This window comes from Vanessa atalanta, chromosome 28 (assembly GCF_905147765.1).
Source record: "Vanessa atalanta chromosome 28, ilVanAtal1.2, whole genome shotgun sequence".
Classification (NCBI taxonomy): domain Eukaryota; kingdom Metazoa; phylum Arthropoda; class Insecta; order Lepidoptera; family Nymphalidae; genus Vanessa; species Vanessa atalanta.
Genome location: NC_061898.1, coordinates 3,846,097 through 3,861,517, shown reverse-complemented (window position 1 = coordinate 3,861,517; position 15,421 = coordinate 3,846,097). Strand labels below are relative to the sequence as shown.

Here is a 15,421-nt window from a genome sequence, read left to right as displayed (position 1 = left end):
ATCCCGTGTTCCTGAAGAGTCGGGGACGTGGATACCGCTGGTTTTTTAGTAGATATTCCGATATGTTACCTGCACCAGGCGTTCTCAGCTACGGCGAGTCCCACATACCCCATGAAAAGTTTTTCCAAAAAATTGTACGTCACAACTATATTAAAATCATAATAAACATCATTACATTCCCGCCATTTTTTCCGTCATATCTATCAAACAGATAAATTATAAATTATGAAATTGCGTTGTTCGTAACGCAGTTCTAAATAAATTGATTAATTTAACCTTCGTTTTGAATTTGAAAATAAATGAAATTATATTCGGAATGCTTATTTCTTGATACTGAAATTTATACATTTTAAAGATTCGTTTTACAACTGTGCAATTTAAAACCTTATGTATTGTTTATCCATTAATGTGTTTATTCTTCTACGTTACTACATAATAAGCAAAAGTCGCGGGTTCTAAATCTGACCCACAGAAGGAAGTCGACGGAAGTCTTAAGTTTCACCTAGAAAGAGGATTTGCCCACCTTACACATTCATTTTATTTCATCTTTATAGCTAATTTGATTAATTTTAATTAAGCTTAAGCTGATAAAATATTTATGTAGAATATTCGTTGGTGTTAAGTTTAAGCAATATAATAATCATATAACAAACTTAATACTAAATAGAAAATAAGGAACTTGGCTAACTTAAAAAAAAAAAAATCCCGCTGAGTTTCTTTCGCCGGCTCTTCTCCGAGGAGCTAAATTCCGAACCGGTGGTAGATGGTGGTGGATGGTGGTGGAAGGTGGTGGGTTTTTGCTCACATAGAAGTAATTCTAATTTTAATTAATTACTTAGATTGGTAAATCATTCTTTTTTGTGTTTTTATTTAACAATAATTATGTATCTAAAATCTGGGAAGGAACTGAGAACCTCCAACCCCACCGAAAGCTAGTTTGGAATTCAGGGCTAGTATTAAAAATGTAAACAAAACTCGTGTGTAAAATAAAAAATAAATATAAAAGTAAGTATTTAAAAAAAAGGTTTTATTAGCAAACATTTATACTAGATAAATTCAAAATATTTATTCTGATCCTAAATTATTATTAATCTGTGTCCTTTAATAAGAAAGAATGAAAAAAAAACAACTGTTGCTTGAATGTCATAATATATTTTAAAAGTGTGTTGGAATGTGAAGTTTGTTGTAAGATGTTTGCAGCGATACCGTGCTATGTCGCTCCGTCCTGTTGAAAAATTGTTACTTTATAAATAAAATAAAAAACTTTAAAAAATCAATAGCGTTTTATTAAAAGGTTTCTCTGTTAATATATAAAGATAATTTAAATTTATACGTTGATCCTAATTATTATTTAAAACTATCTTAGTGCAAAGATTCTAATTTAGTTGTAAGTAAAAAAGTACAACGGATGAAAAAGAGGTATAATTATGTTAAGTAATCAACACAATTAACATTGCAATAAGATAATTCTAAAGTAGAAATTAGGAAACTCAAAAATATTGTTGTAATATTGAAGATGACGCATATTATATTTTGAGCTGTAAAAAAATGAGTTAAATACTATCAACGCCATCTAGTGAGAAAATATTTTTAATGAATTGAAATTATTAATCTGTACATAAAAAATGGCGCCAAATACTAGACGTCTACTAGTTTCTGAAGTATAGTTTAGGATTTTTAATTTTTTATGCTTTGGGTTTTGGATTTCGAAAAATAATATCTTAAATTGTTCGGCAAGAATAGTATTTTATTTTTTTGTGTTGTACGTATAAACGGTGAGCTTGACTACTATATATCGAAAATCAAAACATATACCAGTGGAGCTAAAGCCCAATACGCCAGGGCATATTAGAGTAAGGTTGTTGTATCAGTATATTGTATAATTAGTACTTTAATAAGACAATAACTAACTAGTGTTAATAATACAATTTACTTTGCAAATACGTTGAACGTTAAAATTTATTTTATTACAATTTTATATTCTATATTAACCATAATTACATATTAACTAAAATTATTAAACCATTCCTCAAATTATATCTCATTAAATGAAAATTTGTCTGGTGTTTTTTGTCCAATAAAATATTTTCAGAACACTAAGAGTTCAAATAAGGATAAAAATTTGATTCTTAATAAATTATTTAATTAGTTTTATATCAAATGACAGTCTGAGGACTAATCCCAGCTCTCTACCCTACCCTCACCCGATTTTAATCAAACTATTATATTTAATTGCTTTTATTTAGTTTTCAAAAGCAACTACATTCGCTCAAATTAGTTTCACAAACTCACAAAGCCATAAAAAATGAAGTCGTATTAAAATAAAAACGTCAAATAGCTCATTGTACCGGTTGAATTAAAATACATTTATTAATTTTTATTATTATGTAATAACAAAATAATACTTATAGCTAGCCCAGTTCTTTATTAAAATCATATGCACACATAATGGCCACATCCACACTTTCACAGATAATATATTTTTACACTGTAGTCTATTTTTGGTATGGCAACATTATCATACCATATTCCGGCCGTTGTCGCCGGCTATCCTGTCGACGATCTGAAAAGATAATCAAAATATAATGTTAAATCAACCTTAATTCAACTATGTAGCATAAAAAACACTATTGTTATAAAATACATTCGATCAAAATGATAATTTATAGTCTGCTCTTTATAACCCAGAATGGGATCCGACGTTTTGCAACTGAGACACCCGATGCTCGAGACGTTATTGCTTATGTGAGTATTTCGCACATTTGTTACACATATTGTGACATTTAAAAAAATATATCTCAACATACATAGACACCGCATAATAATTGTTCAGAAATTCTTTGCTAACGCTCCTCCGCTCGAGAACTGTCGTATTATTGTGACAAAGTTCCGTCTCATTCTGATTGAGGCCGCGATTTATACAGTAGGGTAAAAAACTGATATTTCATTTGCCAATACAAATAATATATATCTGTATATATGAAAGTAAGTCCTTTAAATCTTTCTAAGTTACCTCTTCTAAATTCGCTGAACCGATTTGGATCAAATTTAATCTGAAGATAGTTTGAGTTCTGATAAAGGACATAGGCTAGTACTCTTTTTTGAATCACACTTCGAGGTTAAAAAGGTTTGACAGTTTGAGTATATATAAGTTTTATTAACGCGGCCGCAGCAAGATTGAATAACTTAAATGTATAAAAAACGAATAAATAAACGCTTTTTAATTTTTTTATATGGTCACACTCACCCCTCGTATAATCGGTAAGCTTAAAAGCGAACCCAGTACTGGCATCATTCTGAGGAAATTGACAGCGGCCGGCAGGAACCCTCTGTAATCAATTATTGGCATTAGGAAGTGTTCCCAACCGATTTTTAATTCTCTGCAGCTCCAAATTTTAACATATGACAATCATGAGAATATTTGTCACGTCAATTGTTAAGAATACAGATACATGTCTGGGAGGGTTTTGGTATACATTACAAAACATCCCTCCTGATTTACTAGTAGTGATTTAATCTGGTCAGACTAATCGTCTACCTTTAATTTAATTGCTTGTAATACTTAGCAACAATTCCATTGTTGGCAATTGGCAGTTGGCAAGATGATAATCAGGTACTTAATTTTAGTTTAAAATTCTCATGCTTAGTGGTGAAAAATAACACCGTGAGGATAACTGCCTGGAAATCTACATTGATGTTCCCTAACCGACTTTAGATTGGCGGAATAAGCTCCAGGCTCATCTCTTCAACAGAAGAATCGTTAGCCGAACGATGGGTTTCACTGTTACATTACCTAAATAGAAGTAGAAATCCATATATTTCCGCTATCATGCCAAACATTGGCCAGCCAAGCAATACGACAGTGATGCCACCGAAGAAAGCGACTGACGCCTTCACTTTGTGCCTTTGAAAGAAAAAGAAGAATGTCCTTTGGAGCCCTATGACGCAAGCAAGGCCACTTATGAAGAGAATCTGGAAAAATTCGAATCATTAAAATGTCAAATATTACTATATTCAAGAAACGATTTGTTATAGTACATAACGAATCGTTTCTGGATTGGATTGTAATAATTAATTCCATCAACATAATATCAATAGTTTTATCAGAAAAAAAATGATTATATATTTTTTTTTGCTGTCTCTACTAACATAAATGTGGGTCAAATTTATGTTAGTAGAGACGGCATAATTTTAAAAAATACCACCACAACGAATCTTTTCATTGAAAATACATGTCGTGGGTGACAAATATTCTGGATTGCCATAATTGAAAATTTATTTATAATTTATTTGAGCTCATTTTTTTTTTACTGTAATAATGGGACTATATCTCTTAATACATAAAAAAACATTTGAACTATATCCAGTGTATGTTTCCGGTATAATTGAATATTGACATCATAGTTGTGGTTACAACAAGAACTGACTTTTTCCAAAGCACTATTGGATTAAGCGCTGGTATGAAGCGCCTCAACGGTTGTGAATGAACCGACGTAAGAAATTGTAAAGGCCAGACCAGCTGTTGATCTGTCAAATTCATTTCGATTAACACTAGAAACGATCCAGACATAAATGGAATAAGGGCAGGGTTTTATAATATTAGGTGAACGTAGTGTTGCTAGCATTAAATAAATTACAATTAATGTTTCTCGTAATGAAAATAAACTTGCATTGAAAGCGGAATTAAAACTGATACAAAATCACGTAATACTTTTTTTTTGGTTAGATAACCGTTATTGACATTATAAATTAAGAAATATGTATTCAGAGTGCATTTGTTTTGTTTTCGTATTTTAAGCGACAGACTAATGTAATACTCTATTTTTCATAAAAAATTACATTAAGGCCAACAGGCCACGGAATATATTGGAAGACTTGATGGCTTATTCAATGTTACTTAAGGAATTGGCAACACTTTACAAATCAGTACAATCATGTACCGTAAATGTTTAACTTTGTGTCCACATTCGCTTAAGAGGCAATGTCATTCAATAAACATGACAATCAGAATACATCTGCAGTAATAGAGAAAATTTAACTTAGCTCTGTGATAGAATAATTGCACAAGAAAGAAGAACTTGCTCAAACATAATAAGTGATATTGAAGCTCAATATCCTGTTCTGTTAAACATTCGAAAAGACCACGCCACTTTAAAACCATTATTCGTAATGTCGAGTAATAATTGGACACCATAATTTCGAGGAATCTATTAGGTCTTGAGCATGAACGTGGATGGATATAGAGGAAGGGGACGACCAATAAAAACATGATATTGCTGGTAAGAATGTTACTTGTGAGATGACGTCAGATAGGGAAGTATGGAAGAAGAAGACATGCTGCGCCGATCCCAAGTAAATTAGGATAAGGGCAGGAGGATGATGATGATGAATTTCGAGGAATCTATATGATAATATCAACATGACATAAGTCAGTGCAAAAGTCAAGCTGTCAAGTCAATTAGTAGAGTAATCTAGCTTAAGAGTAGCTTATGCTACGTCAAAAACAAACAAATTGACGTCTCCCAGTACTCAGTACAGCAAGTAGATAATGGCATATAAAGAGGTACTCCGCCCTACTAAAGTTTTAAATCTCATAATCAACCAAAAACATAGTGGTCACAGTTTTTGGGCATTTAAAGGATATTAACAGAGTATCATAATCTACACTCAAACTCAAACTCAAACTCAAATTCCTTTATTCAATATAGAAGTATTACACTTTCTTATTGATTGTCAAGTTAAACACTACCACCGGTTCGGAAAAGAAAACACCCTGACCTGAGAAGAACCGGCGAAAGAAACTCAGCGGGACTTTTTTTTTTTTTTACGTCAAATTAATTATATACATAATTATATATGAGTAGAAACAGCCAGGAGGCGATCGTTTCATTCCCAAGGTGTGCTATCAAACATAAACTCACTAATTGTATAGTAACCTTTCGCACACAAGCGTTCCTTAACAATTTTTTTAAATTTCGCAACAGAAGCATTTTGAACGCTTTCTGGGATCCTGTTGTAGAAGCGTATACATTGCCCCACAAAAGAGTTACTGACTCTATGCAGTCGAGTAACAGGAGTAACAAGATTGTGTTTGTTCCTTGTACCAACGTTATGAGAATCACATTTTCTCATAAAAACATTAATATTTTTCCGTACATACAAAACATTACAGAATATATATTGAGAAGCAACAGTCAATATCTTAATTTCTTTAAATTTATACCTCAAAGATTCCTTGGCTCCCAGGTTATAGATTGCGCGAATAGCCCTCCTCTGCAGCACAAATATAGTATGGATAGCGGCTGCGTTACCCCAAAGCATAATACCGTACGACATTATACTGTGAAAGTAACTGAAATAAACTAGGCGAGCCGTATCAACATCGGTAAATAATCTAATTTTTTTGACCGCAAATGCCGCAGAACTCAGTCTACCCGCCAATCCGTTTATATGGGGGAGCCACTGTAATTTGGCATCAAGAGTAAGGCCAAGAAATTCAGTTGTTTCAACTGGATCCATCGATTCCCCATTGATAAGTACATCGGGTTTTACATTTTGCACGTTTGGTGTGCACTCGAAAGTATGATCCTTCCGAATAATTGTAAAACATCAGAATGTGAAATATTATTGAAAGTCAAGTTTTGATGACTATTTAACACAAATGGGGGTACAAAACACTTTTCTAGCCCACATTGAACATCTTGTATCATGCTTATCAAGAAGCTATGGGGATAGATTTACAAATAAAGATCAAGGTTATTTTTCCCATTATTAATGGCAAAGACATCATTTGTTTTATTTTATTTCATTTCCATTTTATGGTCCTTAACACCACCCCTTTTATAATTACCTACCTACAATATATATAATATCTTAAAAATTCACTTTCAAGATAATTAAAAAACAAATTTTGATTGATTGACTACATACCATTTAATTGTTAATCACTATTTAGGCATATAAGTAATTATAATCTTTTAACGAAATACAAATCTAACTCAAATAAAACAAGTACAGCACAAGTTTAAAATAAGTGTAACATTTGTACTTACATTACCGATTGCGAGTAAACCTTTATCAAACAGCAGTAACACTCCGAGGAATAGGAATGTCATGCCAAAGCCGGCCAAGCCGACTCCGATCTCTGCAAAGTTATATTTATTTATAAATTTTACAATTCTCCAATATGACAAATATGACACATCTCCAAGTTTAAATATGACACAATCTAAATTCAAAAAAACTTTATTAAATATAAGAGCACTACACTTTGTTATGGAGTGTTAAAAGTCAATAAAAAAAAAAATATTGGTTCAGAAAAAACACCTCATGTGAACTAGTGAAAGAAACTGGAGTTTCTTTTTGGTCTAAATAGTATATTTACAATGATAAATGAACCTGCAATGAATATTTTCTTAATCCACTAATATCAGTATTCATTAAAACAGTTGAACATACATTGTTTTTTTAAGTATTGCTAAAGACTGTGAACTTAAAAAACGATATAAAAAAAAATTGGTAAATTATTTTCGTTATTTTGATAAATTAATAAAGGTCAAGAATAACAATATGTTCGCAAAATAATTGATTTTTTCGTTATAATTCGTAAAAATGCCTAATGACTTAATCGTTCTCAGAATAGTTCGAAAATATTTTAGCTAAGCAACAATTACACACATAGGATCAAATTACAGATGCCTGCTCAGTGATAAAATAGTTATTTTATCAATTTATTTGATACAAATACAATGATAATGTGAATCTTTTTACATATACTCACTTTGTGTGTCCGTTATTTCAATCATTTTGAAGCCTATATTAAAGCAATGACTATTACGATAACTATTATTAGTTACTTAGCTAAATACATTTGTAAATACAAATTTAAACAAGTTTATAACCTTTTACACCACGTCATATTTGCAATCGAAATTTAGAACTGTCACTGTCACTGTTGTATACTGTACGTCATGTTGTTTTGATTAGGTTTTGGTCATAGACAAAATCTTTCTTTTAAGATATTTTTTATATGTTTAGTTGTATCAACTAGTAGTCCTAGGGAAAATTAGAAAGAAATTTTCTAATTTAAAATGATTACTATAGTAAGGAACATTGATATGTTGACTTACAGTAAAACTGACATCATAGATTGAGATACTTCAAAAAAAATAATATATTTAGTGACTTTGAAATGAGAAAATAATAATTGTTATATTTAAAAAATACATATAATTGAAATACCATTTAATACAATTCATTAATAAATATATTTTCATAAGTACAGTCACATCATATGTATCACAGCAATTTTTCTTTTTGTATAAACTAATATAAATAATTATTATGGGAATAAAAGATTTATAAATATAAAAAAAGATATATTTTAATCCCATCCTAACCCAGAATCATATAATAATAATTATATTAATTATGGTAACATTATCTTTTAATATTAAACAAATTTTTTTATAATCTGTGCATAGAACAATTCCATAGACAATTTCTAACCTCAACGAAATAATCAATTTACAGTGAAAGTTAGCGTCTCGTTTTTGTTTTATCATTTTCATTATACAAGAAACACTCGAAATTGTTATTATATAGTGTGAAATAAAAAAAATACTTAATGCTGTAGTGTTTTTAAAGTTTGATCGTAAAGATATAAGGATAAAAATATTTATATCGAACAAGTGTTCGTAGTTACGAGTTTGTTGCAATGGTACGAGGTGCCGGTCGCGGAGGCAGAGGGATGCCAGGTCGAGGTGGAATGGGCCGTCCACCTTTCAGTAGACCTCGTGTATTAATGCTAAGACCCCCTTTTGACCTAATTCTCGCAGAACCCGCCTTTCCTAGATGCAAACCTGCACCAGACGATTCCGCTTTGACACAGGTACACAATTCATTATTACTAGTAATATATTATTATCGTCAAAATTAAATCAACATCAAGTAAAATCCAGTATAACTAGACTGCCAATAAGCACTGATAATATATATATATCCATCAATTATTTTACCGGCAAATAACTTTACCTGTATTTTATTGTAAATGTACAAAACGAAACTATAACAAATACAGACTGTTGGACATTACGATACTTACGTATTAATGCCACCGACAAACCTAACGGTCATGTAGTTGTTGTTAACTTGCAAAACAAACTTTAATATATTCATTTTATAAGATTAAATTAATCAATATTACATTATATTCCGATAAATAATTAAGTTACCATTTTATCTGCAAAATTGAAGACTGTAATTCCATCAATATTTAAATCGAGGAACCACTTCGACTCCCTTACTACTAAATTATTTTTCTTTATTAAACCATTTGCCTATTATACAGAGTGATTCATAAGATTTATATTCTATAACTTGGAAGATTATTATAACATAAAAATTGCCTCATTAATGTATTTCACTTTTGAACATTAGTAATTGGTATTGAATAATTATTGGTGTAATAATGTCGATCTATCTATTTATTTTATGTATTATTATAATGAGTAGTGTATAATAAATTGCTTGTAAGCAATAATAGTTGTGTTGTATATATTTTTAACTCGTATGTTTCTTAACAAAATTTTGTCCGGCTTATTCTCATTATTCCTATCATTCTAATCAATGTATCTTATATTTATTTAATATATTAGCAGTGTAAATAAATTAATATTGTATACATTGATTTATAGTAATATGATCAAAAATTGATTTTTTATAAACCAGGCACTTCTCAAAAGACATACAGAGCTATGCCCGACACCAACGGAACAGGCCGCTGTGCTGAGTCTCATCACAAAACTGCAGACTGTACTTGACAACTTGGTTGTGGCACCGGGAGACTTTGCAGCTTGTGTAAGTCGAAATATATAAATTTAATCGCCTTTATTGTTACATTTTATATATTTATATATGTTTTGGTTATTTACAGCAATTGGAAGAAGTACGTCAAGTCGGCTCATATAAGAAAGGCACTATGATGGCAGGAAAGAACGTAGCAGATATAGTTGTAATTATGAAGACTTTACCCACTAAGGAGGCTGTGGAGGGTCTTTCAAATAAGGTATGTCATTTAAGCCCTTTTAACCACTAAAGACTAATAGAAACAATTAAAAAATGATATTAAAATAGTCTTTCAATTGTGCACAATTATATTAACATTATGTAGGAAGCAGTAGTAGAACTGATACCTTTGGCCAGGAATACAAAATTAAATTAATTATGATTATATCATCATCCTCCTGCCCTTATCCCAATTTTACTTGGGTTCGGCGCAGCATGTCTTCTTCTTCCATACTTCTCTGTCAGACGTCATCTCACAAGTAACATTCTTCCTAACCATATTGTTTTTCACACAATCCATCCATCGTTTCTTGGGTCGTCCCCTACCTCTATATCCATCCACATCCATACTCAAAACCTTTCTCACAACATGGTCCTCATTCCTCCGCATAACATTCCCATACCAAGACAGTCGTTGTCCAGATAGCTTCTCGGTTACCGGTGACACTTTCACTTTCCTCTTATGTACAAAATTAGTACAATATTGAAAACAAATGTAATATTAGAAGTTTCTATAGTAATCATCACATAACTATCACACAGACATTTAATATTTATAGAATGGGGACTTGAGGAGGGAGAATGTAAACATCTTTTATAATTACTTATAAAAAAAAAAGGAATGAAAAAAATGTACCACTTGTAGCTAAGTGTAGTATCTAGAGATGTTTTTAATAATGATATTTCATTTGTTATTTTACGACACATTTTGTTTTTTTGGCAACCTTGACACATAAGTCTTGTCACAGGTGAACGAGGAGCTGAACAAGCTGATGCGTGCTGAGGGCCTGTCGCCGGTCACGTGTGCGAGCCACGAGCGCGGGTTCACGGTGACGGCGGCGGCCGCAGTGCGCGTTTTGGTCACCACATTGCATCAGAACCTGCGCAAGCTGGAGCCGGAGGTACCCCAAGTTCCACATATAAAGATATAGTTTAACAGTGACTATGCGATTAAATATAATTTGTAGTTACATAGTTCCAATGAGGGTTGGTAATACACATGTATGTTTTTTTTACAATATTTTCTTGTACTGCCATTTAACAAGATAAAATATAGACAAAATTTAAGCATATATAAGTTCAGTGGTACTTGTCCAAGTTCAAACCTGCAAAGATCAGTTCGGATTCATGCGTTCTACCCATTGAGCTATCTTTGTCTCTGTGACGGTCTATGCCAAAGAGTTTGTATATATTTTTTAATTATAAATTCAGGTGCATTTGGACTACAAAGTGATCAGCAGTCACCTCGCAGCCATCAGACACAGCCGTTGGTTCGAAGAGAATGCTCACCATTCTTCTATTAAGGTAAATAAATTATATACTCTATAATGACAATATCTTTCTATCGAATGTGTCACGGCGAGTGCTTAGAGGAACTATTCTCCCTTATTCCTGCTTCCCCTTTCCTTCACAAGTCCACGCGTGCTGGTTCTCGATGTCACCGCCTAACTGTGACATCAATTCCATCGCGTACAAAGAAATTTGGCAACTCTTTTCTTTGTCGCACTTCCAAAACATGGAATTCTTTACCAGCGCACGTATTCCCCTCCTCTTATGACCTGGGTTCTTTCAAGCGAGGCGTGAAGAGGCATCTTGCGGGCCGGCAAGGCGGGGGCGGCTAGAGCAGATCACCTTTCCCAACTGCACTAGCCGTCGTCGCGTTTGGACTCTACTACCACTTACCATCAGGTGGAGCAGAGTCATTTGCCCTCCCGGGCTATAAAAAAAAAAAAATGTTTTAGTTATAGAATAATTTATTCAATGTAGAAGCATACACTTATTGATGGTGAAAGTAAATAATGACCACCATGTGGTACGTAAATTATCTTAGACAAACTGCCAATAGAAATTTAGTATTTTTTATGTGACTTATTTCTTAATAGACAGGAGGTGATTCTCAAGTAATATCTAAACTCACTAATTCTAAACAGTTTGCGCACGAATAATCCTTTTTTTTAAATTTAATTTAGTGATTGATATAAAAGACAATGCTCGCCTGTCACGTCAATAGCCTAACTCGAGTGAAATATTATATACTAAAACCTTTATAGCCTATACATCTATAAACAAACCTTAGATTTCCGTATTTCATGCGATTTGTTTGTAACTCAGCTATATTGTGCACTACTGAGAGTTTATGATTAATATATCTTTATTTATAATACAACACTATTACACTTGGATACTTATTTCCACTTTAATTTTACTTCCAAGGTTTCGGTAATAGTTTCGCCGACGTTCAAAACGCAATTTTTTCGTAAATCCATAGTATATTATTTATTTATTGAAAAAGTTACACCGTCAACTTAACACTGAGCACTTAACATTAATAACTAATGTGACAATAACTGTATTGAGTTTAGAATTTTAAACTATGTTTTCATCTTCACAGGTATTGATCCGTCTCCTTCGCGACATGTGCGCGCGTCACGCCGGCCTCGAACCCCTGACCCCCTGGATGATAGACCTGCTCGCACACCACTGCATCATGAACAATCCAGCGAGGCAAGCGCTGCCTATCAATGTGGCTTTCAGGTAGCGATACATCTATTACACATACATTGATACATATCATGTTATATAAACCATCTATTAATATATCGATAATGAATATGTCAGGCGAGCGCTGTCGCTGCTGGCCGGGGGGCTGTTCCTGCCGGGCTGCGCGGGGCTGCCGGACCCCTGCGAGGCGGCGCACTCGCGCGCCCACACCGCGCTGGACCTCGTGGCGCAGGACCACGCCGCCGCCACCGCGCAGACGTGAGTGCTGCCCGCTTGTTCCTCACACACGAACACAGTACCACCACACCGTAAAATACTACGAGTCGCCCAACTAACTTCTAGACCGGTCAATCGTGTGGAATCAGTGGGGCGAGCCCAAGATAGAAAGAAAGAACACTTTTATTTGGGACAAAATGACAATTAGGTACAAAATAAAAAGTAAAAAATAATAATAATAAAAAAAAATAACTTAAGTACTAATAACTTATCATTTACACAAAAAAAAAAGAAATAAAATGAACAATAAAAAAAAAGTAACGATACAAAAAAAAAAATAAAGAAAAAGAACAAGTACAATGTAGGTATGTGACGTGTCCCAAATAGGTATACCATTCAGCAATTCATAGGTGTGGACACCTAATGCTGGTTTTCAATGGTACCCTTTTTTGATACATACTGACATAGATGTCATACACTCGCTTGAGACATGCCGTTCAGGCTTGTAATAATCTTAATTTAGCTTATTACAAGCCTGAACGGCATGAAAAGCGACATTTTGGGAGATTTCCGTAGTTTTTCTTTACGCTGTGATCCCACATACATTCGCACACACACGTAAACATACCTCATCAATAATAAAGTCCTTTAATTTAATGATATCCCCGCTAACTGCAGACTGCTGCGCGTGGTCGCTCGCGGAGGTCACCGCTACGTGCTGGGACTGCAGGCCTTCGAGGGCGGCAAGGACATCTCCACTGAGATCACGGTGTGGGACGGCGTCGTGGTCTCCCCGCTGGCGCCCGCCTACAGCGACACGCCGGAGCCCATGGACACCGACGACAAAGGTAACGACGATGTCTGCATTCAAGGCTAGTTATTAATAGTAATTGGGACTGGATGGCAATTGGAAGTACTGTCCAATGCGTTGAAAAATATGAAAAGACGCTGATCGTGCGCCCTTGACTTAGTGCACAGTTGACTAGTCTCCCCTAAGACCGAAAGTGGTCAGGAAGACGTTATATTATTTTTTAAATTAGGTAAGAATCACACAACCGGAGGGCCTGGAAGAAAATTATTTATTTAAATTCATACTAATTAATACTAAAGTGTCGAATGCAACGCGATGTCCAATCAGTATGAACAAAATATGTTCCCAGCAAATTTACTTGAAACTTAAAAAATAAAAGTGTCCGATTCAGCTATGCGATGTAACTAATTGTCATAAAACTCGTGCGACAGGATAATTGTATAATGAGCAGTTTCTTAATATATCAACCGATATATTTTTCTGTACGGTAGCTATATTTAACTTTCTTGTTCAATTAAAAAAATTGGAATAAAAGTAAAAAGATAAATATCGACATTCGACCACTGGGCGAATCATATATTTTTTTTAAATATAAAATAGGTGGAAAGACGATTAAACTACTTACAGTAAATTAACACCACAGCCCATAGACATGGGAGCTGTAAGAAATATTAGCCATCCTTTAAAGACTTGAGAATTAAGGTGTTATTTCCCTTGTAAACACTTTAAACCCGAGCAAAATATTACTAAGTATTGCTGTTTGGCAGTAGAATATGTGAATAGTGGGTGGTGGCGACCCAAGACATGCTTACCCAAGACCCCGATTAGTAGTGTATTATTTAGTTAAGTTTACTTTTGTTCCAGATGAGGAAGGAACGCAAGATGGTGTAGCCGCATAGTTTTAGTTCATAAGGACACATATTATTAAAAAAACCTTTAATAAATTTATAATTTAAGTACCTAGTATTTTATTTAAAGATTCCCTTAGTAATTAGTTTGGTAATAATAAATAGGATTTTATCGTTGGTTGAAAAAGTTTGTTTTGAATCTATACTAATTTTAATCGACCATTCGAATGCGACATTAACTGTATGAATTTGATGTTTTTTTTATGAAGCAAGTCTGAACTCCACGTACTAGAGCTTATTTTTATGCCTAACCTGACGACCAACACCTAAAATGCGAGCGACATCTAGTCTGTTATAAACGAAGACAATTTACCAGCATTGCAGAACTTTCGATAGTTGACCTCGAAAACTATTCAGGGATATCGATAGTGTCGTTTTGATCAATAGTATCGATAGCTATCCGTGAGCAACACTATTGATGACGGTAATACTATAGGTCGCATCGATACTATTGATACTATCGATAGTATCGATACTTTTGGATTACAGTTTTGGTGTCAGTGAATGCATTTTAAGAAAAGGATAATGACGAAGTCAAAGTTCTCGTTAATGTTTCTTGAATCGAGGTCCTGACTTATCATTGATTATTGTTATTTTTTGAAACGCGGATTTTGACCTCGACGGTCGTATGTCATAATGTAAATTTTACACTTCTATATTGTTGTTACCTGGCTTACTAAATAACTTATCTAGAGAAAGTAATACTATCGAAAAATAACTGGCTATCGATAGTAAAAAACTTTCGAGTTTATGTTAAAAGTAATGGTTTTGCTACACTATCAACAGTATTGGTCATGGGGAGCTATCAATACTATCGATATGCACTATTATTACATTATTATTGTTTAATTATTGTTAAACTATAATTAATATTATTATATGTAGTATAATATTTAAGACAAGTGTAAATACGTTTATT

At 33.3% G+C, this 15,421-nt stretch overlaps 2 protein-coding genes across 3 annotated transcripts; one reads left to right on the top strand and one right to left on the bottom strand.

Moving 5' to 3' along the window:
* Positions 1-1,134: 1,134 nt before the first annotated feature.
* Positions 1,135-7,941, bottom strand: LOC125074800 (vesicle transport protein GOT1B). The gene is made up of 6 exons (XM_047686227.1): positions 7,781-7,941; positions 7,053-7,144; positions 3,794-3,972; positions 3,248-3,329; positions 2,525-2,563; positions 1,135-1,225 (listed from the first exon to the last, which is right to left on the bottom strand). The coding sequence occupies exons 1-6, from the start codon at positions 7,803-7,805 to the stop codon at positions 1,211-1,213; spliced, it is 432 nt and encodes a 143-aa protein (XP_047542183.1). The 5' UTR covers positions 7,806-7,941; the 3' UTR covers positions 1,135-1,210.
* A 572-nt stretch (positions 7,942-8,513) lies between these two features.
* LOC125074797 (interleukin enhancer-binding factor 2 homolog) lies at positions 8,514-14,553 on the top strand. Of its 2 annotated transcripts, none has more exons than XM_047686224.1 (9): positions 8,514-8,890; positions 9,730-9,858; positions 9,935-10,066; positions 10,815-10,967; positions 11,278-11,370; positions 12,458-12,600; positions 12,685-12,788; positions 13,566-13,631; positions 14,459-14,553. In XM_047686224.1, exons 1-9 carry the CDS (start codon positions 8,717-8,719, stop codon positions 14,491-14,493), a joined length of 1,029 nt encoding a protein of 342 aa, XP_047542180.1. In that variant the 5' UTR covers positions 8,514-8,716; the 3' UTR covers positions 14,494-14,553. The 2 variants fall into 2 exon arrangements, with proteins under 2 accessions (XP_047542180.1, XP_047542179.1); XM_047686223.1 differs by having other exon boundaries at positions 12,685-12,825; positions 13,462-13,631.
* Positions 14,554-15,421: the final 868 nt, after the last annotated feature.